At 40.3% G+C, this 26,454-nt stretch overlaps 1 protein-coding gene across 1 annotated transcript in view; it reads left to right on the top strand.

The window, feature by feature from the left end:
* The window catches only part of PPP6R1 (protein phosphatase 6 regulatory subunit 1), a 67,293-nt gene that overhangs the window by 1,368 nt on the left and 39,471 nt on the right, over positions 1-26,454 (top strand). The window contains exons 2-8 of the mRNA XM_063436362.1: positions 7,936-8,168; positions 9,428-9,614; positions 10,775-10,912; positions 18,074-18,139; positions 22,202-22,314; positions 23,579-23,692; positions 26,243-26,411. Coding sequence (XP_063292432.1) covers positions 7,942-8,168; positions 9,428-9,614; positions 10,775-10,912; positions 18,074-18,139; positions 22,202-22,314; positions 23,579-23,692; positions 26,243-26,411 — 1,014 coding nt within the window. The 5' untranslated portion in view covers positions 7,936-7,941. The remainder of the gene's footprint in view (positions 1-7,935; positions 8,169-9,427; positions 9,615-10,774; positions 10,913-18,073; positions 18,140-22,201; positions 22,315-23,578; positions 23,693-26,242; positions 26,412-26,454) is intronic.

The following is a 26,454-nucleotide window of genomic DNA, read 5'->3' as shown; positions in this document are numbered from 1 at the left end:
TTCAATTCTGCACGACTTCTAGGTTAATTTCTAAATTGCCCATAGGGTAAAGTGAGATGTTTTTGGAGTTCAATGTGAAGTTTAAGTTAAGGCCAATGTAACAAACTGGAAAATTTGCTGGGTTTAGCAAGCACAACACAAATGTGGGTGTAAACTGTGTAATTTGTACTGGTGCCCTCTATCCACATGGGTAGTAGGCAGCAATATGTTGAACTGTGCTGTTCAGTTTGTGTATTGGATGATCTGGGATTTGTCATTATGGTATGATCCAGTTTGGCAGCTATTGACTGAGTATGGGATCAAATACGGTCCACTGTGGCAACCTCTAATAGTAATGGGTGTCTTATGATCCACATGGCCTTGATTTAATAATTTTGTATACGTTTTCAAATCATCACAGTTTGATTTGGGAATTGCTGTAGATAAATCATTCAAAAAGTTCTTCTAAGACTTTGGTGACTTTTATAGATATATCATTAGAAAAGTTTTATGCGAGGCGACAACTTTGACACACAATATTCCCTTATTCATTGGCCATTCTTAGGGCAGATTATGGAATGCTTTCCATAATTGCACAACACTTCCAGCCTACTCAAACACAGGGTTATTCCCTAAAGTAAGAATTCAAAGTGAATTTAAAATTTTAAAGCCAAATTAGCTGAACTGGAAATATTCTCCAGTTCAGCTATGCTTTTAGTTTGGCAACTATGATCTTAAATTTGATATATTGACTTTGCATTCTCACTTTAGTGAATAACCCTGTCATTTTTTTTTTCTTTTTTGTAAATGTTGCATCTATAAGGCACATTTTCGTGTGTGTGTGTATGTATATGTATATGTATATATGCTTTTTACTTCAGACATGGTTCGGTATCTTTTTTTTTTTTTTCTCCAAGGTGTTTTTTTTTTTTTCGCCTGTTTTTCATCGCTAATTAACCATCTCTCCATTGTGTATAGCATGTATGAAACTTATGTAGCAGAAATACATAAGAATCTTGTATGCACCAAAGCAACTTTAGCTTATTGAAGCAGTTTTGGTGTATAGATCTTGCCATTTGCAGTTTCACTGCTCAATTCTCTGCTAGTTTGGAGTTAAATTACTTTGTTTATGCAGCCCAAGGCACACCTCCCTGCATGTGACTGACACAGCCTTCCTAAGCACATACTGTAAATGGAGATCTAATGTTTAAACATATTTTATTGAACAATTTTTCATTTAGAATTTCATATCTCTTGCTCTCTTAATAGCATGTTAGAGACTGTTAGAGAATTAAACCTTTTTTTTTTTTTTTCTTCTTCTTCATGTAAGCTTTGTCAGTCACAGCCAGGGGAGGTGTAGAGAATTGAGCAGTGAGACAGCAGGGCCATGATAAACACCCAAACTGTTTAATTATGCAGATGTTTTAATGCATATGCAGGGCTGCCATCAGAAAGTTTGGGACCCCTTACATTGCTTAAGGCCTGAGCCTGCCCCAGAATCAGCCCACCTCAGATGTCTCCAACAAGGATGCTGTGTATATGTGTAAGGGATGTAGGGTGTGTTTGTTAATTTGTGGGGTAGGATAGAGGCTTTTGAAGTTTATGCAGTCCGGGAGACTCCGGTAGGTTTGTTTCTTTCTTTCTTTCGCTCGCGCGCACGTGCCAGCAGTGGCCTGGGGTTTATATTGTGTGTGTGTGTGTGTGTGTGTGTATATCATTTCTTCACATAGAGAGCATATTAGGACACAATATTTATAGGTGACCTCCCCCCTAAAAAAAAAACAAAACAAAAAAACTTGGATTTCTGACTTAAATCTTTTGGATGGCTTTGCAGACTTGTGAGTTTGATCCTAAATATACAGTTATACTTGTACTGTAAGTGAAACACACAAAGGTACTAGAAATACTGTATCAAACATGTGTTATTCATTCTCATCTTAAAAGCAAAGAGAAGAAAAAACGGAACACTCACACATCTACAAGTCTGGTCCAATAATTCTTCTTTTAAATTAATTGAAATTTTTTTTTTCTTCTCGCACTTTTTTTTGTGGTTTTAATATGGCAGTTGTGATAGTTTCAATATGGTTCCAAATTGAGTTCTCATTTTTGCCCTATATTGTTTCTATAGCAAGTGGTGTGTATTATCTTTGTCACTCCAGCCCTGTACGGGGCCTCATTCATGACAGGAGAGATTTTCTTTCCCTTACATAATCATTTCACCTCCTACCTGCTGTTGCAGCTTTAGGACAGAGAAGGTGGTGCACGCTCTTTCTCTCTCCGCCTCTCTCTCTGTGGATTGTAATTACTACTCAGCAGAATAGGACTGAGATTTATACATTCATTTACTGTAAAATACATTTTGATTTGACTTTGCAGTTGCTTTATTTTTATTTATTTATTTATTTATTTTATCGTGCTTTGAGTAAATAACATACAAGCTCATGGTGCCCCAATAGCATTCCCCGAGCATAATTTTCAGGCATAACAGTTGGAGCATTGAGATTATCGACACACTTTGAAATGTTAAAGTAATGTTGCTTAGATCAGAATGTTAGTAAATACAAATTACATTAGCTTGGGTTATGATTACAAGAAGTTAATTAACATGTCTGACTTAGGTTCATAGCATGCTGAATAGTGCATCATCCTAACCAGCTAATAAGTTGCTTGGGTGTACAGATGTTTTTATACAGCAAGTATCTTAGCTAGGGCTATTATTCAGATTAAGTAAAGTAAAATGCAGTAAAGTAGAATAGAGTACCATCAGGCAGATCGCGGCACATTGGGTCATCCACTGCGAGTGTCAGGGTGTTAGAGACTGCTGTGTATTGCAGGTTTGGCTGTGACATTATTAGCATATATGTCCCTCCATGAAGCGGTGAATGCCGCCAGAGTGTCCCTTGGTGAGGCTGCTTGTGGTGAGTTCTGCAGTTTGTGCCTTTCATGTCTTCCGTTCGCTTACTTTGTGGAAGCTTATTAGTAGGCATCCTCTTCTTAGGCATGGGGATACACCCGCAGGTCTCTCCAAGTCCACTGGGTCCTGACGACACACTGCAGGGCATAGTGTCCGGAGATCGATGTGGTCGTGTGACCCAGTCGTGGGGTGATTGCAGGTCTTGTGCTGAACAGATCACCTTGTCCAGGTGCGGGTAGCGGTGCGACCTAGCTGTTACAAGGGGACAGCTTTTCAGGGCCTTCCTCCGGTGATGGTCTGCGGTCTTGGTAGTAGGAGGCTGGGGTAAGGCGTTCTCAGTTGGCGCGTTCTGTGCGTCTTTTCTCCAGTGGCCTGTGGGGTAGTTATCGCACACTCGGCCATTTTGTTGAAGCCGCGTGGCAGTCGTTGGCGGATGGTGCCGAGCTGCCCAGGAGCGCCTTGTGGGTGTTTGCTTGCCTGGTGGGGACCGGGATAACCCTCACCGGTCCAAAGGGGGGGGGGTGTGAACGGGGCCGGGAGGGCTCCAGTTGCGTTGTGGTTCTCTGCAGTCGGGGTGAAAAGCAAAGCAGCGGGCGTCTGCTCCACTCCACCCCCCCCCCGGGTAGGCCTCATTCTCCAAGCCCCAGACCATCTCACCAGGACCCAGAACCACCCGATATCAGGTGCTCTAGCTGCACCGGGACACTCCAGTATCTTGTACCACAGATTTCCAGGGTGTTTCAGGCTGAGTTGAGTGGGGATTTGCCCGATATTAGCTAAATTCCTCAGGAGCCATAGTGACTTGCAGCCTGCTAGCATGGCTGCCCGGCCCCGCCCCCTATTTTTTTTATTTTTTTTTTATTAAAAATAAATAAAAATGATATTCTCACTCTGCTCTTCAGAAAGATATTTATGACCCTCTGCAAAAATGGTGTCTATTTTCGAACAAACCTGTGTCTTATCTACACTCATGTCGCTTCAACCCCTGTATCACAACTCAACTTTGAATTCTATGTGTCGTCTTGCTCAGAAATGCTTCAGACTTGAGAAAGGGAGGTTCTCCCAAAAGCTTGTCATTAAAAATTCTGTTAGTCCAGTAAAAAAGGTATTCGAAGATTCGAATACTGGACTAAAATGGCTAAAATATGTATATATGTATGTGTGTGTTTTTTTTTTTTTTTTTTTTTTTTTTTTAAAGAGAACTTTTCAATATATATTTTAAATGTATAGCATGTGAAACAGTTGTTGCATTCATGTTCTATAGCAGAATAACTAAACCCCAACTGCATCCTTTTGTGTACCTATCTTCTCCTTTATCCAGCATTCTTAGTGCTGCAAGAATTATTCATGCGATTGATTATTAAACTTATTTAAGGCAAGTCTTACAGTAATTTGATTAATCAGTGGTGTCATCAAGAATGATGTGACATACAACCATTTAAGTAGTTTGGATAATATTATTTTTGTGTGTTTTTCATGTCGTCTGCATTGTGGAGTATCAATATTTGTTAATTTATTTTTTTGCTTAATATCAGTTGGTGTGTTTTTATTATCAGTTGATAACCTTTTCCTCATGTTACTTTTCCCCTGAGGGTAGAGGTAGTATACACACATGAAGAGAACTTAAGCTATCAGGCAGCCCACAAAAACAGAGCCTTTTAAAAGTTAAGCCCATCCTTCCCTTACTCCTCCCAAAAATATAAAATAACTCAATACCCCATGAAACAAAGTTCTGTTAATTCTCGGCAGAGCTTGTGGCCTACTGGGATGCAGTGAGGGGGCTATGGCACTGGGAGTCTGATAATTGATGGCTTTGTAGAGCTGCCAACATGGCCAGTGGATGTTAGGCCTCTTTGTGGAAAGTGTTGTTGTTTTTTTTTTTTGTTCAATTCTGCGGTTGCCGGTCGGTTTATGAAGTGTGCACTCACCTGTCCTCCGCATACTGTGAAGCATATTAAAACACTCTAGGCACCCTAACAACTTAATCAAAATAACATTGTTATGGGACGAGGAGGTCCCAGACAGTGGCTTACTGTTCACAAATGGTCAACCACATAGTCTCCCCACCAATGTTGTTTTGCTTTGCCCCTCCAACATCTGTTTAAAAAAAACTTCAAAACTGGAGCATCAGGGGTGCCAATGATTGGTTAAGAGCAGTCAGCCGACACTTTAAGCCAGTCAGTAGCTGTCCACTCACAAAACGGCCTCTTCCTCCCTTACCTGTCTGTTCAAAAACACAATGACTTGGGCCGAAGGTCTTTACTCTCTTTCAGCAGTTCACATAACCGGGACATTCTAGTAGAGGGCATAGCCAGGGTACTGGTCTCTTTTTCCATAGATAGAAGAGATAATTCAAAGATTTGGTCTGCTTAAGATTAATCTTATAGTATCAACATTAAAGGGACTCTATAGACAACCAAACTACTTCCACTCATTGAAGTGGCCTATGTGCAGTGCACCTGTCTGTTTAATCCTGCAATGCAAAAGTAGCAGTTTCAGAAACCAGACAACCACTAGATGAACTTCCTGCTTTCTAATGTAGTTTTACTTCATGAAAATTTTGATGCCTTCAATTTCCCCATAGGAAAGCATTGCTTGAATGCTCGGAGGTGGTGGACATTTACACTTGTGTTAGGAGTACAGCTTTGTATTCCTAATGTTCTAGATTTTTTTTTTTTTTTTTTAAATGAGTTTTTTTTTCTTCCATCAAAAGGAGCAATAGGCCAGACCTCTGCATTTGCTAGCAATGAAATAAAATTTCAATCTCATACATTTTTCTCTCCAAAAATCCTTATTCTAAGGGTTATAAAAAAATAAATACAATCTTCAAAGAGAAGTTGGTTCACCAATCTTATGTACCTTTTAGGAGGTAAATGTTGGATGCTTCCCTTTTTAGGAGTACATTTTGGTTCCTCTTAAAGACTTTCAGTTTGAGAGCATGGCATCTGAACTGTATATAGTCTTCTCCAGGGATTTAGACGCAGGTGTTATCAGTGGTTTTTGTTCAAGCAAACAAGGAGTCCACAAGAGTAAAGTTTAGTCATGGATTTGGAAAAAGTTTGCGTCTTGCAATCTTAGAAGGTGCAAATTTTAGCAATCCGTTTCTTCTTCATTAGAGATCTAGCATTGTAACACTTGATGTAGTGAGTCATAGTTTAGTTACGAGAGACATGCGTCCATCAAGTTAAGCATTTTTCACATCTGGTTTTGCTGTTGATTTAGAAAGACCAAAATAAAAAGTTTGAAGCGCTTTCCAGTTTTGCAACAAACCAGGAAAAAAATTCCTTGTCAGACCTAGAATGGCGGTCAGATCGCACATTGGTTCATGAAGCTGTTACCCCATGTAAATTACATTGGTGAATATTATTTTTTGCAAGTATTCATCCAGTTGATGTTCAAAGGATCACTATAGTGTCAGGAAAACAAAGCGGTTTTCCTTCACTATAGTGCCCTGAGGGTCCCCCTCCCGTGGCGCTGAAGGTCAGCCACTTACCTTAATCCGGCGCCGGGCTCCCTCGGCGCTGGTGACCTCTCCTCCCCGTCCGACGTCACTGGAGCCGAATGTGCATGCGCGGCAAGTGCCGCGCGTGCATTCAAATTGTCCATAGGAAAGCATTTCTCAATGCTTTCCTATGGACGCTCTGCGCGATAGAGGCAAAATTCGCCTCCCGCATTGCAGATGCGCCTCTAGTGGCTATCCGGAAGACAGCCACTAGAGGCTGGATTAACCCCAAATGTTAACATAGCAGTTTCTCTGAAACTGCTATGTTTACATGTGTAGGGTTAAAACCTGAGGAACATGGCACCCAGACCACTTAATTGAGCTGAAGTGGTCTGGGTGACTATAGTGTCCCTTTAAACAGTGCAAACTCTGATAAAAGCACAACTATAGGCAGGTAATTCTGCATCACTAGTGCTTTCTGTAAAAAAACCAAAAAAAAAACACAACCCTTTCCTTTGCATTAGATTTTGTTTCTTTTCTTCCAGTCTAAATAGGTGACCTCTGATTCCGCTCTAGTATAAAAATAGTAATCATTTAATTTTAAACGATTGAATAACTCCGAGAAAAGGTCTCTTCTACCTGACCTCAGTTACCAAAGAATGGATATTGCCTGGATACAAGAGACCCATTTTAAAAGTCCTGTTGCCTCTAGCATCTTCTCAGCACATTACCCCACAAAGTTGCATGCCTAATTTAATAACAAGTCTAAGGGAGAATTCATCTTAATACATAGGGATGTATCTTTCCAATTTCAAAGGAAACAAACTGATGATCAGGTTAGATATACTATTTTATGTGGCCTGATTAGTAATGTGCAATACACACCTGAATCAATGCGTTCCTATTGGGGGCGAAAAAAAAATCTGGCACTGGTGGTCCTCATGCAAAGCGTGAGGACGTCCATCAACAGATATCAAATCAAAGGTCCGTTTCAAACCTGTTAGCACTCTAGTGGCCACTAGAGGCTGACTTAGTGCTGCAATGTAAACATTGCAGTTACTCTGGAACTGGAATGTTTAACATTGCAGCACTAAGTGTACCCAAACCCCTTCAATGAGCTGAAGTGGTCTGTGTGTCTACAGTGTCCGTTTAAATGGCTGTAGAAGCGCTCACTATAATCTCTGCATACAGCGCATCTGTCATTCTTAGGCCACAAGCTGACAAAGATGGGCTGCAGGTATTTGATACTTTGGTTTCCTGATGTGGGTGTGAATTTAACCTTGTTGATACTGAATTGTTGCAAAGGAGAGCTCCAGATATTTATTGATACCTGGGGCTCCCTGGTGTCAGCAGGTATTTAACCCTGCTGACCTCAAAACTACAGGACATTCCACGTGGTCCTAACTGCATTAAAGACCACTCTGGAGGACATCATGTAACTTTTTTAAAATATAATTCTTGTTTCTTATGGTAGAAATTGATAAATATATCATTATAAGCATTTCTCCTATACTGTTTAAGGACCAAAACCATGTTTAAATTGGTAAACCTACTTCTTTTCTGACACCTCCATATAAACTCAATTTATTTTTTCCCGCAGTGAACCATGTTTTGGAAGTTTGATCTGCACACTAGTTCACATGTGGACACTCTCCTAGAGCGTGAAGATGTTACCCTGTTTGAGCTTTTGGATGAAGAAGATGTATTGCAGGAATGCAAGGTTGTGAACCGCAAGCTGGTGGATTTCCTAGTGAAACCACAACACATGGAAGAACTAGTCACATGCATAACAGAAGAGCCTCCAAATGATGTGGATGAAAAGATGCGATATAAGTATGTATATTGGAAATATTTAAAGTGCAACTGTCTTTTCAGGATTTTAAATACTATGTTTGTTTATCCCCTTTTTTCAACAATTCCATGTGTGAGAGGGTTGGAACAGAATATTCACTCTGCAGTATTTACTTTTGAATCTGTCTTCCTCCATTTCACTCATTGTTAAAAGCTCTGCCCTTAAAGTCTGTGCACCAGGCATTCAGCAAAGAGAGAATGCAGTGTTTTTCTCCTGCTCCAATGCCTTAAAGGAACACTGTAGTCACCTAAATTACTTTAGCTAAATAAAGCAGTTTTAGTGTATAGATCATGCAATTTCACTGCTCAATTCACTGTCATTTAGGAGTTAAATCACTTTGTTTCTGTTTATGCAGCCCTAGCCACACCTCCCCTGGCTATGATTGACAGAGCCGGCATGAAAACAAAACTGGTTTCACTTTCAAACAGATGTAATTTACCTTAAATAATTGTATCTCAATCTCTAAATTGAACTTTAATCACATACAGGAGCCTCTTGCAGGGTCTAGCAAGCTATTAACATAGCAGGGGAAAAGAAAATCTTAATTAAACAGAACTTGCAATAAAGAAAGCCTAAATAGGGCTCTCTTTACAGGAAGTGTTTATGGAAGGCTGTGCAAGTCACATGCAGGGAGGTGTGACTAGGGTTCATAAACAAAGGGATTTAACTCCTAAATGGTAGAGGATTGATCAGTGAAGCTGCAGGGGCATGTTCTATACACCAAAACTGCTTCATTAAGCTAAAGTTGTTCAGGTGACTGGTGTCCCTTTAAGTGCTTGGAGCTTCTCATAAGCATTGGGGATGAAATGTGTGTGCCCAGCGAGTGCTGCACTCATCCAATTTAAATGCATCTCCATATGATCTGCATTTGAAGATGCAAATGTCACAAAACAAAGTCAGACTCTGTTCTCAATGCAGGAGTGCCTCTAATGGCTGGCAGGATGAAAGGCAACCAGAGGCTTGTGAAGCCCTGCAATCTTAACATTGCTGTATCTACTAAATGCCAATGTTTTAGATTGCAGGGCTAAACCGCCTGGGGCACTCACCCAAGCCACTTTTAGTGTCCCTTTAAGCTTTCTGTTGATGGTATTAGGAGGCATTACACAAACTCCTTTTTTTTTTAACAAAAAATAATAAATAAATAAAAATGTATTCCCTCCTTGTATTATAACTTTTCACTTGTATGAGTGCTGCTTTGGTACTGTTCTATTTGTCAGCTAATGATTTTTTTGTGTATTAGATATCCAAGTGTATCCTGTGAGATCCTAACAGCAGATGTATCACAGATTAATGATGCCTTAGGGGAAGATGAATCTTTACTGAAGCGACTGTATGACTTTTTGCAAAACAATGAAAGCCTTAATCCTTTACTGGCAAGCTTCTTTAGCAAAGTGATGGGCATTCTAATCAACAGGAAGACTGAACAGGTACAATTTTTGGTCACTTTATTTTTTTGGGGAGGAAAAAGTAATTTTATGTTTGTTAAATAAATTTAATGTATATGTAAATAAAAATAGCAACTATTGTTAAAAAATGTATGTGCTGAATATATGAACTAGAAAGTGCAAGTGACTTAGACTACCATGCACATTCCATATAATACCTTGTATAGTAGAAATGAAGCATAGGGAGTTTAAAACTCCCGTGTTTTTGTTAACCACTGTAGTAGCATATAATACCCATATAAATGACTTTAAAGTAACTGTCAGGTTCCCAGCTATACTTCACCTGCGTGCTGCCATTTATTTTACACTTGGATAAGAACATTCACTTACCCAACTGAAGATCACACTGCTTTACCTGGCAATGATGTCATAGCAATATGAACGCGTGGCTGGTCATAGCAATACATCACGAATGTCTGGTCAGGTAATTGGTGAAAAGGGGCTTTAGCCCTGGCAGTGTTTCTTGATGCATTACTTTCTGTAATTCTGTAAATGCACATGAGGCCAAAATATTTTAGCTAGCCACTCTTTATTACTTGTAGCTGTAGAATATGATGGGGTTTAATCAGAATTCAATAAGTTGTGGGAAAATAAAAATTCAAAACCTTTTAAAATCTAGCTTAAATAGTTGGAGAAAGGTCTGGATTCTTGAAATTTACCAGCTGTTTTTTTTTTATTTTTATTATTTCGTTTTTTTTAATTTACCGGTAGTTGTATTTTTTTTTTTGCCTTGTTTTTAGTGAATACACCCTTCTGCAATGGTTCTCCCCTTTCTCACTCACTTCTTACCAGAGTTGCCTGAGTGCCAGAGGCAAAGGTTGAACATGATTTTCCTGCAGTATTTATTTTCACTTAATATTTATCTGTACTGTATCAGTGTTTGCATACGTTTCATTGTTTTGTTTTTTTCCCAGTCATGATTCACTAATAAAGTACAATAGAAACAGTAGTGGAGTGAGTGTCAGGTCCCTTTTCCTGTAATGGTGGACTACAGTGATCAGTAATTATTTTTTTTTTTAATTTATTAAATTTTTTTGGTAATTTATCACGAACATATGAAAGTCTTATTGTATTTACTTAATGTATGGAGCTGAAAATAAAGGATCTTGCTTATACAATTAGTTTTCTTCCTAACTTTGTAGATTATAGCGTTTCTTCGAAAAAAAGATGACTTTGTAAGCTTGTTGTTACAACACATTGGCACGTCTGCCATTATGGACCTGCTACTGAGGCTTCTGACATGTGTTGAACAGCCTAGACTGAGACAAGATGTGTTCAATGTAAGTTGACCATAGAAAATTTAGCACCGTAAATCATACAGAGTGCATGGTGTTTTGATGTCAAATGTACCTGTGCAATTTTAATGATAATACTGTTTACCTTGTGCTTACAAAAAATGTTTTGCCATTTGCCTCTGTCAACAACATAGAGTTTTTAAAACTACAAATATGGCTGGCATATTAAAAGCTTACACATGCTTTCTGGATGACATATTGGATGAGGCAGAGACAAACTTCAGGTAAGTATATTGTTTAAAGCGTTTCTCTATGCAGAATAACCTCATTTTAGTGGTTTGAAGTGGTAATGGTGCCTCAAGTGTCTATGTTCATAGTTTGGCTTTGAAACACAGCAAACTCGGGTATAACTCCGCCTCCAGCAGTGTCATTAGCCTGTCCAGAATATATTTCTGGGTTGGCCAATGTCAATTCTGTGCAAATTACGATGCACAGAATCTTATTTGTTAGGTAAAAGTAGTCAGCTGACACTTCCACTCATTTATTGTTGGAGAATATCGGCAACCGGCTTTCAGATGTTCTAAACCCTTTTCAGGGCCGGACTGGCCCACCAGGAAATTTCCCGGTGGGCCGTGGCATCTGGGGGCTGCGCATGTATGTGCCACCAAGTGGCCGGTCCGGTCGCACACACTCTGAGGGGGCCGGCCGCGTTCCACGCTCATACAGCATACTGTGCTGGGGATTGTGGGAACTGTGAGGGAGCATGGTAGAGAGATATGCTCCTCCTTCAGTCCTCCGCATCAGTGACAGGAGTGCCGCCGGACTGGCGAGGTTGCCACCCGGCCCGGTGGCTCCAGCGTGGAACGCGGCCGGCCCCATGACTTCTCTCTGTAAATTGGGGTGGGGCGGGAGAAAGGGAATATAGACACAAGGGGAGGGGGGGAATAAAACAGAGGAGAAAGAGACAGAGGGGGAAGAGTGAGACACAGGGGGGAAAAAGAGGGGGAATAGAGAGATGGTGGAGGGAGAAGAGAGATGTGGGGGGAGAGAGACACACAGGGAAAGGGGGGAGAAAGAGGCAGAGGGGGGAAGAGAGAGACTGGGAAGGAGAGGGGAGACCTGAACACAGAGGAGCAGTGGGGGGGGGGGGGGGGAGACAAAAAGTCACACATAGGGGATGTATATATCACTGGTGGATCCCCAATGCCGCCCCCCCCCCCCCCCACACATACACAGCCCCCCCATACACACATTGCCCCACACCCTACACATTTACACACTACAACCCCCCTCCCCCCCACGCACACACTGCACCCCTCACACATTGCACCACTGCTCCTATACCCTACTACAGCCCCATATCCCAGCAGACACCAGGTAAGTTGTCAAACTTTTCTTAAACGATTTGACTACTTACTCTGGGAGGGGGTCCTGGCACTCCTGGCACCATAACCACTACACAGGGCAGTAGTGGTTATTGTGCATGGATTATTTCTTTAATCTACAAGTGCCCCTCCTGGGATCAGGCTCTGGATCCGCCAATGGTAAATGACATGTATATTAATGTGTGTCATATATCTGTCACTGTCATTAATATGTAATGAGCAGATATTGGCCCAGTCTTGTTGCTAGGTGCATACTCCAGCACAATAACATATTTAAAGTGAAGAGCACAGTTGTGGCCTACATACGTTCACCATTGTAGTACCATTACCAAGCTTTCCTTAATATGTCAAGGTAGTTGGACTGAAACATTGATTACATACAAAGGCACATCTGCTTAAAATAAATCTGCACTTTTGTTTATTTTGAAGCCTATGAGTGTTTTTTTTATTTTTTTTTATGTTGGAGTAATTTTTAATTTTTTTGTTTTTAAATTCTTTATTTTATTGTGCAAGTAGTAACATACAGCTGGGTACGCCACGACAGCGATACCATACTTGTTAATAACAGACGTGAATAGTGTCATAGCATATATAGGCAGTGCACATTTTATATATTATAGGAACATGCTGATAAAAGCGGAGGTTAGTAGGTGAAAAAGTGAAAACAGCTTAACATTTTAACGATCTGATGAAAGTAACGGTTTGATCTTTTGTAGGCAGCGTTATAGTACTACGGGTTACTAAGGTACCGGATGGGTATAATCATATACGAATATATCAGTTTACATTTTTCTTGCGATGCCACAACCGCGTTGACAAGCTAATTAGAGACAAATGGTTTGACATGGCATGCAGTTTGACAGCACATTTTTATAATAATGTTATGTTAAAGCCGGAAAGGTTGTGCCAAAATATGAGGCCTAATTTTAAACCAGAAGTACTAATATTTCAAACATTGTCATACATAGGTGTAATTATAAGCGCTTGCATCTATATCTGTTCATGTCGCTGTAGATCTTTACGATAAAAGGTTTTAAACAAGTTAAACTACGCTAAGTACAACAGCACTGTTAGTCTTGATTGTGCATAGGTCTGCGTTTTATGTACTAACCGCTGGTCTAGATTAAAGTAACACAGATTAGGTATATAGCTTTAAGGCTCATCACATACATGAATAGTCTTGTTGCTGGAATTGAAGTTATGAATTATAGCGATGTATGGCATAGGAGACCTGGTGCACAGGTGAGTTAGTGTGAGAGAAAGGTGAGAGTGGGTGGTAGGAAGAGAGAAAGCTTGAGCTAGCAAACATTTAAACATTGAAACATCAACAGGTGACTGAGATAAATGGGTAACATGCATCACTAGCAATAATAAGTGATCTGGCATGCCTGCACAGTTAAGCAGTCCGTCAACCTATACCCCGGGTGGGCTGCAAGCCGCCATGTGTGGACAGTTCATGCAGGGCTTTCAGTGGCCCGTTAGGAGACAGGTGCAGTATGTTCGGTGTTTGCTGGTGCCTGCTAGGTCGTCTTGAGGGCCTGGGCTTTGCATGGTTACCCTCCGCTGCTGAGGCGTTCTGGCTCCCGGGCAAGTTTCGGCTTTGTAGAGGTGTTATACTCCTGCTGACTGTCAGGGTGTCTTTCAGGTGTTGAGTCCCGGCAATATCCCGGTAGGCATTGGGGATAGGTGCCCTCCTGCCCCAGGCAATCCTGGAGGCCTGTCTCTCAGCCCCAAACACTCGAGTAATCGTAAGGGAGGCCAAGTCTCTCTTTGTTTGGCTCCAGGCGAGGCTCCCGTTGGTCTGTTTCCGCCTGTGGCGGTGGACCTGCCGCTTCCGCGGTCGGTGCCCCAGGGGCTGAGCCCTGCGGGCCTTCAGTCCAGGCTGGTGCAGGTTGAGTGGTTTAGATGCTTCAGGGTGAGTTACACCCGGAGGGGTTGTACCCCACTCCCGCTGTGCTCTGCTGCACCGCTCCTCCCAGTCTCGGGTCAGTGAGTCTGCCGATCGTGCCTTAAGTTGCGCCCAGAAGCGTGCAAAGTGCTTGTCTATGCGCTTCAGCATGCGGTCAATAGGGCAATGTTGGGCCACCGTTTGTTCCTGTTGTCCCTGTGCAGGGTCGGGGTATGCATCCGCCATCTTGGATCTACAGTGAGCGGTGTTTGTGCTGTTCCAGTCGCTTGATTGTGTCGATTTTGTGGGTTCCACCCGTGGGGACCGGGATAACCCCCACCGGTCCAAAGGGGGGGGGGGGTCCTCTGTGGTCTCTTGCCATGTCAAGCTGCGGTATCCAGCAAGGGGGGCCCGGGCGCGTCTCCCTTGCTCTGTGGTTGACAGGCCGCAAATTACTGCCGCGGTTATCTGCGTTTTTTGGCTTCACTACAGGTGTCTAAATGTGTGGTATCGTGTCTCGTCTCTGCTGGGCACCTCAGATTCAGGTTTGGGACACTGTGGCTCGAGATATTGCCTTGAATCAGCAGGTATTTGCAGGAGCTCCAGCTAGACACATCTTGTCTGCTTGCAGGTCAGGCTCCGCCCCCCGGAGTAATTTTTAATTTTAAGTTATCTTTTCTAACTCTGTATCTGCACACTATGCTGGTGCAACGCATTATGGGGCTGGTAAATATTTTTTTTCCAGGGCTGCTTTTAATTCCCAGTCCGGCCCTGTCCGGCAGAACCAGGTTAAAGGGCAATCCAGTTTAAAATGGCTTCCACATTACCAGGGAACAACAGAATACCCTTAAAATCATACAGTGGGCTGCAGTGGTTATGACATACATTTTCTGGCAATTTTGCAAGTGCAGTGTTTAGGTACCAAAAAGTTAACATTTTCCTAAACTGATCATTGACCTACCATTGAAGGATGGTGCATTGAGGGTTCTGTAGAAGATTTAACATGGGAGTGAAGTCCTAGGAATTAAGCAATCCACCAGAACACGTTCTCTGTTAAAGTTCACTTTCGCTTGTATTGCTGAAAGACTATAACTTCCAAATATTGAAGCAGTGCATGCCTTTTGTAAGGTTTGCAGGCAGAGAAAACAGTAAAATGTTTTATATTCCCCCCCTCCCCCATTCCCTCAAGATAATTTTCACTAAATGCAGCAAACTTTAATGTTCTTTTAGAAATGCGCCTTTCATTTTCTTTGCAAAGATACTAAATGGGGAAGGGAGGGAAGGTGTGTGTGTGTGTGTGTGTCTGTGTGTGTCTGTGTGTGTGTGTGTCTGTGTGTGTGTGTGTCTGTGTGTGTCTGTGTGTGTCTGTGTGTGTCTGTGTGTGTCTGTGTGTGTCTGTGTGTGTCTGTGTGTGTCTGTGTGTGTCTGTGTGTGTCTGTGTGTGTCTGTGTGTGTCTGTGTGTGTCTGTGTCTGTGTGTGTGTGTGCAAGTTGAAATTAGTTGGTTAAAAATTACTGAATGTTCCTCAAAATCGACTGGAAAAATAAGCAATAAGGCAGCTTATTCTCACAAGCTGTAACGGAGCCCAGCATCAGCAGACATACTGAACCCTAATCGACTGATACCCCGGAGAGTAGGATGTCTGCCCTGCGGCCTGGTGAACCAAGGAGAAGCGGCCGATCTCGCATTGGGGATCTCCTAGAAAGCAGCGGACGACACCACCCAGAGCCCCGTAGCCCCCCCCTATGGACCGGCGGGGGATATCCCGGTCCCAGAGGGAACCCAGCGGTGGTGAGCCTCGCCGCGAGGCAACCTCTACAACCAGGAAACACGACTTATTCAACATGGCGGGCGCCACGTGTGCAACGCATGTTACAACTACAACCCAAACCTCACCAGCGACCAGGATTGATAAAGCTTTTGCGGACTTTTGGGCAAAGCTCAACCAGGTGTTATGGCCTCCCATCACGCACAGGCTGACATATGGCACCCCACGAAAGCGGCCACAGAGCGCTCAGCTCCCGCCAACAGGCGAGGCTCCAGGCCGGCAACGACGCAAAGCAAACTCTCCTGCCGCGAAACATGGGAAAGCCCTGGCGTTGCACAGGTCCTCAAGTGGAGGGGAGGTCAGACAAAGGCACCGGGACCTCCAGCCGCCAAACCCACAAGCAGAGAGGCCCCAAGATTACACGAAAAGAAACATGCCAAAGCAGCGACATCCCCCTGCTGCCACCTGGCTTAGGCTGGGACACTGCGACAGCAGAAAAAGAACCAGAGGGAACACTCACAGCCCAGCGGCACTCAGCCCAAGCCACGCATGACGACACACAGAAGGGCACCACAGCTGGCTAGCAGTGGGACTTTTACAGCATCGAAGATACCGGGGGCAGCCCCTCCATGTTACAAGGTTAAGGCTGCGCCTGGCGGCTTATTGGACTCACACAACTGGCACCACCGATTTAACTGCGAGGCCCGAGAGGCCAACACGCATACCAAGTGCAAAGCTGGCGTCGGATGACTCAGGGCTACACAGCGGACTATAGCCACAATATTCCGCCCGAGCACTGGAGAAAGCCAGGCACTATAAAATGAACATCCAGATTGCCTTGGTACCATAAGTTGGCCAGGTGTCTCCTTTTTGTTTCCGTCTGTTCTCTTCTTCCTCCTCTTTCCAATATCCTTCTGTTTATCTATCAAGAGCACTGTATGCTCCATATCTAAAACCTGTGCACCACAAGTTTAAAGTCGATTATTTAAGCGGAATATAATAGAATTCATGTGGTCAGATGTTATTGTATAGCCTGTTGTTTAGACTGTATCTAATATGCCATAAAATAGTGCAAAGTCATCAAGCAAAGCTGTTACTGAGCATATACATTATCAGGCGTAGTTGTTACCAAGCATATGCATTAACAAGCATAGTTACTACCAAGCATAGACAATCTTGGTGACAAATACGCTTGGTAATGCATATCATCAAGCGTATGTTATCAATTGTATGCGTTATCAAATCTTACCATTACAAAAACAAAATGTGCTGAATTATCTCATGCCCTATATTGTTAAACAATGTATGCTGATTCTCGTGCCACCGCTGTTTGGGCAGGGCAAGAGTTTGTGTAACCTTAAAGCACAACAAAAATAGAGAATTTAAAAAAAAAAATTAAAAAAAAAAATTACTGAATGTTCAAACTTTTCTTAGGAGACTTAATTGAATTTGACATAATGAGATGTCATTTCTCTAGTAAAGTTGCTTGCAGTATGGGTACGTTTTGGTTTTATTAATTACTACCATGTCACTTTTAGGGTGCATGTGTGTTTATTTTTTTTTCTCTTCTAAATTGCACTAGTATTCCTCATTGATTTATCCCTGCTCCTTTTCAGTAGTTTACTCTGGCAATACTAGAAGGCAAGGTGTATGTTGCTGAGGGGTGGGGAAGCACATTTAATGCAAATATTGCTTTGCTTCACTTTTGCTTCTTGAGCAAAAAACAAAAGCAGTTTGTGACGACTCCACCTTAATGTTATTGGTATGCTGCGCCCCCATTCACGTTTTGGCTTTAAGCAATGTGGCTGCTTTAACAGACAGGAAATGGTAATTACAATTCTCTTCCTTGATGTACAATTTGTTTAAATAAACTAAAGCGTAACTCTCCTTGAAGTACTTTCTGGGATACTTTAATGAGACAATTTATGGTTTTGCTGCCGAAATAAAAGGGCCCAGGGACGATTTTATATAGTGCGCTAATTATGTGTATGGATATACAGAGTTTTATATGAACTGAGATCAAGTTCACTGAATTAGTTTGTCATCTCTATATTTTATATCAGCAGATTATCTTATAGTTTATTAACGAAATATAAACGTGATCTAGGGCAGTGCTGTCCTTTTTTGTTATTCTTTCCCAATAATCTTCTTTTTATGATTTACAGTGGCTTAATGAAGAAAAAATAGTACAAAGACTTATTGAAATGATTCATCCTTCAAAGGATGACAATGTAAGTATTAACTGACGTCTTTATTTTTTACTATAAGTAATTTGTCTTTTTTTCCAGAAAAAGTAGGTGTCCGTACAGCTTAAAAAAAATACATAAGAATTTAACTCTCTTAAAATAAATATCATGGTTTTGTAGATTTGGAGAGTCCCTTTAAGGAAATTTAAAAAAATGTAATAAGCAAAAAAGTTTAAAAAGTAAAAAAAAAAATAAAATACTTTAAAAAATGCTCATTACCACTACACCTGGAACAAACCAGAGAAAAAATGATCCCAAGCTAAGGTTCAAAATACGCCTTTTGCATTACCACAGGGTGTGTTCTTTAATAAATAGTATGTGTTTTGTGGGGAAGTTTCAATAACCAACCATCTAAACTACTCCAAAATGGAACATGGACACAGCGCAAAACTTCAAAGTTAGAAAAAAACTGGCTGTGTCTCAAATGTGCCTCTTCAACATCCACATATACCTGGCAAAGGTACATACGGGGCTATTGCTGTACTCAGACGACATAGCTGAGCAACAAACGTAGTATTATACAGTCGTAGCACACATACGATTTGCAAAATATACTGTGCAAACTCACTTTGTGTGTCAAAAAGGCAGAAAAAATGCTTATTACCACTACACTTGGTACAAGCTAGCGAAAAAATGATCCCATGCTAAGGTTCAAAATATGCCTTTTGAAATACCCTGGGATGTCTTCTTTAAGAAATGGTATGCCTTCATGGTGTAGTTGTAATTTGTTGCCTGCTCAAGTGCTCCAAAGTGGGACACGGACGCATCAAAACTCTCCATGAAAATCCACACTTAAAAACCTGAACTTGTCACGTCTCTTTTACAGTACTGTATCTTCACAAAATAGTGTTTACGTCATACATTGGGCATATTGTTTTACTCAGATGTAACTGAGCATAATGTGGGGATTTTTATGACTGTGGTACATATAAAGTGTAAGAAATACTCAGTAAAAATGCAACATATATGTAAAATTCCATTCCCCACCCCCCCATCCCAACCACAAACATTGACATAAATTTGTGAAAAAATGGTGACAATTTAAGGCACAATATACACCATATAAGATACCCTGGGGTGTCTGCTTTATAAAATAAAAAAGCCCTTTGTGGGGTTATTTGAACAGTCACACTGCTATAATACCCTAAAATGAGACACAGACCCTGTAACGGCACCCCGGATAAAAGGGGTTAAAAGCCGTTTAGGAGATATTCCCTTCCCAGATATAAAGGCAGCTACCAAAGTCACCAATCCGCCGAACAGGATGAACCATACAAATAGGTTTACACTCCAGACAGCCAAATAGTAAAACCATTCAAATAATCCCCCCACCAAGTACGAGACGAGGCTCCGTATTGAGGGTCAGCAGGTGATCTGGTTTAATGGGGCTATCTGCCTGGGATTTATGCAGGTCTCTCAACAGGTGGACACTCCCCTAGGGGACCTGGTGGAAAACTGTGACAAAAAGATACAGTAGCCAATCAGAACATTACCGAGATAAACACTCCCACAGGCATATTGTAAACCCTCCTCTCTATCCTGGAGATAATTGGGAAGTAACTCCATTATCTAAGAGGATAGAGGCAAAGCTCCATTTTACACATGGCAATAAAAATATATAACTTCTAAACTGCCGAATGCAATATACACATTTAACGTATCCCCAGATAGCTTAGATCTGAGCACACATTATTACCGAATGGCGCTCAGATAACATACATACAGTTCAATCGCCATGGAGCCAAAGTCTTTCACACAGTCTTTCGTTATACGAATGGGCTCCACGGCATAGCTATCTGGAGTAACACTGTTCACATAGCCAAAGTCCTGAATGGCCCGACGTTCGTATAAACGAATGAAAACAAGAGAAGGGAGGTCGGCGGCATCAGCGGTGTTCGTGAAGAAAAGTGTCTGTTTTCAGTTCCATGAAATAGTCTACGAACACTGCTGTGCATTCGACGGCTTAAGATGGCCGCCTCCACGTTTTCAGCTATACGAACGACTGCCACCCAGCAGAAAAGAACGAACAAGCATTTCTACAGGGAGGAATAAAGGTTTTAGCATAGGGGCCATAGTCCTGAGACAGCAGGCGAGCAACCAGGCTTCTGTCAAATCCATCTACGAAAATTCTAACTATAGCATCTGAAATAGCCTTGTCTCTTATATTGCATTGTAGCTTTACAGAATAGTGCCAAAGGCATACAATGGGGGTATCGTTATACTCAACAGATGTAGCTGAACACTAAATGGGGTTCAGTGCATGAATAGTACACACCAGCTTTACGAAATACACATTAAAAAAACCTTATGTGTATATGCCAAAATAAAGAGAACACAATTTTACTCCAATATTTAGCAGAGCTTGACAATGAAATGGCTACGTAAAAAGTTTCAAATTAACCTTTGGTAAATAGCCTGTGATGACTACTATATATGTGTGTGTGTGTGTGTGTGTGTGTATATATATGTGTGTATATATATATGTGTGTGTGTGTATATATATATATATGTGTGTGTGTGTGTGTGTGTATATATATATATATATGTGTGTGTATATATATATATATATATGTGTGTGTGTATATATATATATATATGTGTGTGTGTATATATATATATATGTGTGTGTGTATATATATATGTGTGTGTGTATATATATATGTGTGTGTGTATATATATGTGTGTGTGTATATATATATATGTGTGTGTGTATATATATATATATGTGTGTGTGTGTGTGTGTGTGTGTGTGTGTGTGTATATATGTGTGTATATATATATGTGTGTGTGTGTATATATATATATATATATATGTGTGTGTGTATATATATATATATGTGTGTGTGTGTATATATGTGTGTGTGTGTATATATGTGTGTGTGTGTATATATATGTGTGTGTGTGTGTGTGTGTGTGTGTGTGTGTGTGTATATATATGTGTGTGTGTGTATATATGTGTGTGTGTGTGTGTGTGTGTGTATATATGTGTGTGTGTGTGTGTGTCTATATATATATATATATATATACTTTTGTGTATCAATTTTGTTTTCTGTGATGGCTACTAAACCTACAAGACAAACTTCTAAAATTGTTGCAAATTGAAATTTTATTATGCACACCCTATTGCCAAAACTGTGAAAGTATTTTTTATTTTTTTGCCATTTTTTATACAACTAATGAGAATGTATATGTGACATCAATTTAAAGCTCTGTGTGCCCTCTAAAAACGATGTATAATATGTGTTGGTGCAATAAATGACAGAGATGCAAATTTGTTTTTGCATACAAACAGCAAAAAAATGCAAAAATGGCTTGTGTCCTTAAGCGTAAGACAAGCTTCTGAAGCTGTGTCCTTAACCCCTTAAGGACACATGACATGTGTGACATGTCATGATTCCCTTTTATTCCAGAAGTTTGGTCCTTAAGGGGTTAAGGGGTTAAAAACACCTTTAGTGACTGCGTTTTAGGCTGACATTAGAAGCACTCCCTGTGCAATGACAAAGTAAAACTTTGTTGTGTGACCAAATGCAACTCCTAGGAAAGCCTTGAATCATTAACCAAGTCTCAAGTTTGATGCCTATTAATCTAAAATATTTCCAAAAAAATCAAAATCAAAAAATCAAATGCTTTCCTATGGGGAAAAAAAAAGTTTGGGCGCGTGTGCAGCACTCATAGGAAGGGCATTAGCTCGGACAATCTCAGAAGAAATGCCTGCAGACTGAAGCACTGAAGTAAAGTAAAATCTTGGCAACTTTGCCCATTCAAAACTTCTAAACCTAAAGAGCTTCTTCCCTACAAAAAATAGTTTTGGGCAGGCAATGGTATCCCTTTATGGAAGAAATATCAAAGTTGTAAATTGTCTCCATACCGTGATCTATACTTATGAATACCAAAAGCCTTAGTACATTTTGTGCCATCTGTATTACATTACAAAGATTTTAGCAAAAAAAAAAGGTTGACTTATTTTCCTTTTTTCTTTTTTTTAATTTCTCTCTAATTTTCCCTTTTAATGTTTCATATATTTATTTATATTTTTTTTTCCACCAGCAACATTCCAATGCTTCCCAGTCCCTGTGTGATATCATTCGTCTGAGCCGGGAGCAAATGATCCAGATTCAGGACAGTCCAGAACCAGATCAATTATTGGCTACTTTGGAAAAGTAATTCATGCACACAATTTGCACAAACCTCTATTAATTTGTATTTATTGAATCAGTTCTCAATGTTAACGCATGTGTTTTATGGGGGAGGGGGAGGGGGAGGGACTCAAATGCTTTAAATGGGTTTCACAAAAACAAAGGCCTTAAAAAAATAAATTAATAAATAAATATAAATAAATAAATAATATATATATATATATATATATATATATATATATATATATATAAACACACTTAACCACATGCTTGGTAAGGGTGGATACTCCCTCCCTGTCAAAACTGAAAGGGAAAAAATATCAGAGGGAATGAAAGATGAATTAAAGTGGGTCACTACCACATTAAAATCTGTACTCTAAATGTAAGAAATGTATTTAGTGTAACAGGTGAAAGTCTGGCGAGGGTAGTCTTGCCTCTGAATTGGACTGTTTATGACGTTAAGCATAATTGCAAATGTTCATATGTTAAGGCATAACTTGCATATTAAAGAAACAATTTGAGCAACAAAAGAACTTTAACTTAATGAAGATATTTTAGTGTATAGATAATGCCACTGAGGTCACACTGCTCAATTTACTGCCATTAAGTCTTTCTGTTTCTGCAGTCCTAATCACACCTCCTGGCTGAGACTCGCACAACCTCCCTACACACTTCCTTAAAAAGAGGTCTAATCTTTAAACTTCCCTTATTTACAGTGTGTTTATTTAATTTATAATTTCTTATATATTGCTCTGTTAATAGCATCCTAGATCATACAGCAGTCTACTGTTTGATTTAATGCTCAATTAACAGAGCGGGAGATGAGAGCTTATAAAGTAAACACATGGTCCTCTAAGATCAGATTGTAATCTACAGTGGTAAGGTGCCTACATATGTTTCTGATCTTTGTTTAATGGATGTTAATGTATTCATTCAATTTATCCACTCAATGCTCTGTAGCTACTACTGGAGTTAGTGTTGTAGTGTCAGGCTTTTGGCTTTTGTTAGCTGGCATTTTGTTAAGTTGTAAAGGTTGTGACCCATAATTAGTCACAATCATATTAGTTGTTGTTTTTAAGTAACTACAAGGGTGCATGACCACCATATATTATGCATTGAAATCCATCCCTGCTAAACAACTCCAACCTTTTTTGTGTTATGGATCTGATTTTACTACACAAAGTACAAACCCTTCTGAATGTTCAAGCTCCATGCCTTGGTCCTTAGAATGTATTTACCTTTGCACAGTGCATTGTAAAAGCAAATATTTTTCCTTTCTTCCAAAAAGGCAGGAAACCATTGAGCAGCTCCTAAGTAACATGTTTGAAGGAGAACACAACGAATCTGTAATTGTTCACGGCATTCAAGTGCTTTTGACGCTTCTGGAGCCTCGTAGACCGAGGTAGGTTTCAAACCATAGTAAAGTTTTCTGAGTAGTAGATCAACTCAAATCACAGGGCCTGTACTTGGGTGCTTTTTAAATTATAGTGGCTGTGTTGTGCTGTATGTTTTGTAATCTAGATTATTTCACATGCTTTCAATTCGTACATAATCACTCTAAAAATATTCCGTTATAAAAAAACATTTATGTGATGAACATTAGGAAAGTTGAGCGAACACCTATTTTTCTTTTATTTAAATAAAACAAATTTCACTTTACTGAAAATGACCGGTCCTTATTCCCTCACACCAGTAAATGCTAGTGGAGTGCCGAATAGGTAATTTATAAAGCAAATTCATCTCTGCAACACTTGTGTGTCCAGAACATAATCCGTCCATTATCCTTCCTCTTAAGTGGTTTGAAAGTGCCATATATGTGCTTGCTCTCTGCTACGCTTGAATTAATTTAATTAAACTTAGAAATAAATTAAGGTGCCTGTCACCCTATACTTGCCTTACTTCAACCTGTTCCTCTTCTCTTCCTTAATTCTAATCTGTTCTTTCTTTTTAATCTATTTTTCTTAAAATATATAAGGAAAAGTAGGGGGACTACTTTGGCTTTACCAGGGTTAATCATGAGCATGGTGTTAGCCGTCTACTGAATTCCAGGGTACTATGGCATTTAATGTCTATGATTTAACAACTGTCTGACTCTCCGATCATGGTAGACAGTGGGCCCTATCTGAGAATAGGTTATAGAATTTTGTTATGAATACATAACATTATCAGACAATAACTTGTACAGAAATGATCAGCACACATAAGCTTAAAATCTTATAAAAAAAGATTGTGTAGTGATCAGAGGATTAGTCCCCTAATTACATGGGCTAGGTTGGAAGAAAATGTGTATTTTAAAGCATCTAGACTAGATCCCAAGTGTAGTGGAGACCGTTGGATGGTTGTGTTTCTGTTTGGTTCTTAAGTGAGGTGGGAGTCAGGGGATTGAGTACACAGGGGTCCCCGCAAAGTCTGATTCCAATGCTATCCAGAGTGTATGCAATGGTCCATTCAATCACTCTTTGTAAGTTAATTGCTTTATGGTAAAGGACAATGTTGGGTAGGCTCACTCCTCCCCTGTTTTTTGGTTGTGTTTGAAGGTGGAGTTTTAGTCTAGGCTTGTAGTCGTGCCACACATAGGAAATAAAGGTGGTGTTTTGTATCAGTGTGATCATGGACGAGGTATAAGAACAGGTAAAGTTTGCAAGAGAAATAAGATGCATGGCACATATATTCATCTTGAGCACGTGTATTCTACCCTGCCATGTTGTGTGGGAAGGCCCAATTCTGAAGGTCCAACTTAATCTGACGAGAGGTGAGAAATTGATGCTGCAGGTTTTATTAAAGGGATGCTGGAGGGCACCTAGATAATTTCAGCTCATTGAAGTGGTCTGGGTGCACTGTCTCGGGTACCTTAACCCTGCAATGGTAATTATTGCAGTTTTTAAGAAAGGGTGTTTTTTTTTTTTTTTTCATTTTCTTCCAGGGCACTATAGTTTCCCTTTAAGGTTGGAGGGTAGGTTTAACCCAAAGTCTTTAATGGATTCCTTAAACCAGTTTGTTTAGTTCTTAAGAGAAAATATTGTATTTTATTTGTTAAAGTTAAGCTTTAAAGTCATTACTGCCATTGGTTTCATTCACAATTTCAGGTACATGAGCCTACTATTGACTGCTTAAAGTGCCACTGTCATGGCCGCATCCGTGTGTTTTTTTTTTTTTTCTTCTTTCTTTTTTTACTTTTTTTTTTTATCTCCATAAATTAAGAATACTAGGTAATCTTTACTTGGTATTAGTAAAGTAGGCTGAAAGGCCAACTTTGCTCTTTAATTCCCACAGTATTGGGGAACTATCTACCAAATGGCTGCAAGATGCAGCCGCAGCACAAATAGGATTGGAATGTCATTTTTTATTAAAATTAAATTCTGATTCAAACAAAAAAAAGTGCAGAATGTTGTTCTAATATGAATGGACAAAGTTTACTTATTCTGTTAGGATAAAATTCGGTAGTTTCGCCGGTGCCCTGTATATATGACCGGACGTTCAGGAATAGTGAAAGGAGGCATCGTGAGATCACGGAAGAACAGTATTGTGATAAAATTTATTTGACCATAGGGAATGGAGCGTGTTTAAGCTCCTTCTTCGGTCAAAGCTGGTCAAACTTAGGAAAAATACATAAGACAAAGTAGTCCCTACTTTGTCTTATGTTTTAAAGAAAACTAGGTCAGACAGGAAGGAAAGAAGAACAGATCCTGAGAGAGGAAGAGAAGATGAAGTGATTGGGGAAAGGTAAGTTTGGCATGACAGTGCTCTTTAATGCCCTGTGATAAGTAGACCACCTCCCTGATGCGGTAAATATTTAATCATGTTGGCCATGTCCTTTTTAATCTAAATACCCACAGTTTGTATTTCATGCAGTATACCTAGCAGTTGTGATTTCCCAAAATAAATTTCCGTTCTCATTTTTTGTTATATACTTTGCGTTTGTTTTCTAAATGTTGCTCTTCTTGCCGTGCAGGGCTGAACTTGGTGGATTGAGTGGATTCTATTGTAACCTGGAAGGCCAGTTGGAGATCAACCCTCCCGGTATGGACTCGTCTTCCAACACTCAAGCCAGTTTAGACACTCTGCTTGCTATTAAGCAGCATTTGTGTGAGTTTCATAAACTCCTAGTTGATCCACCAACGGTAAGAACAATGTCTTGACATTTAAATTTGTATTCTCATATTT

Source organism: Pelobates fuscus, chromosome 11 (genome assembly GCF_036172605.1).
Source record: "Pelobates fuscus isolate aPelFus1 chromosome 11, aPelFus1.pri, whole genome shotgun sequence".
Lineage (NCBI taxonomy): Eukaryota > Metazoa > Chordata > Amphibia > Anura > Pelobatidae > Pelobates > Pelobates fuscus.
The sequence above is the reverse complement of the archived record's forward strand: the minus strand, read 5'-3'. Positions and strand labels throughout refer to the sequence as shown.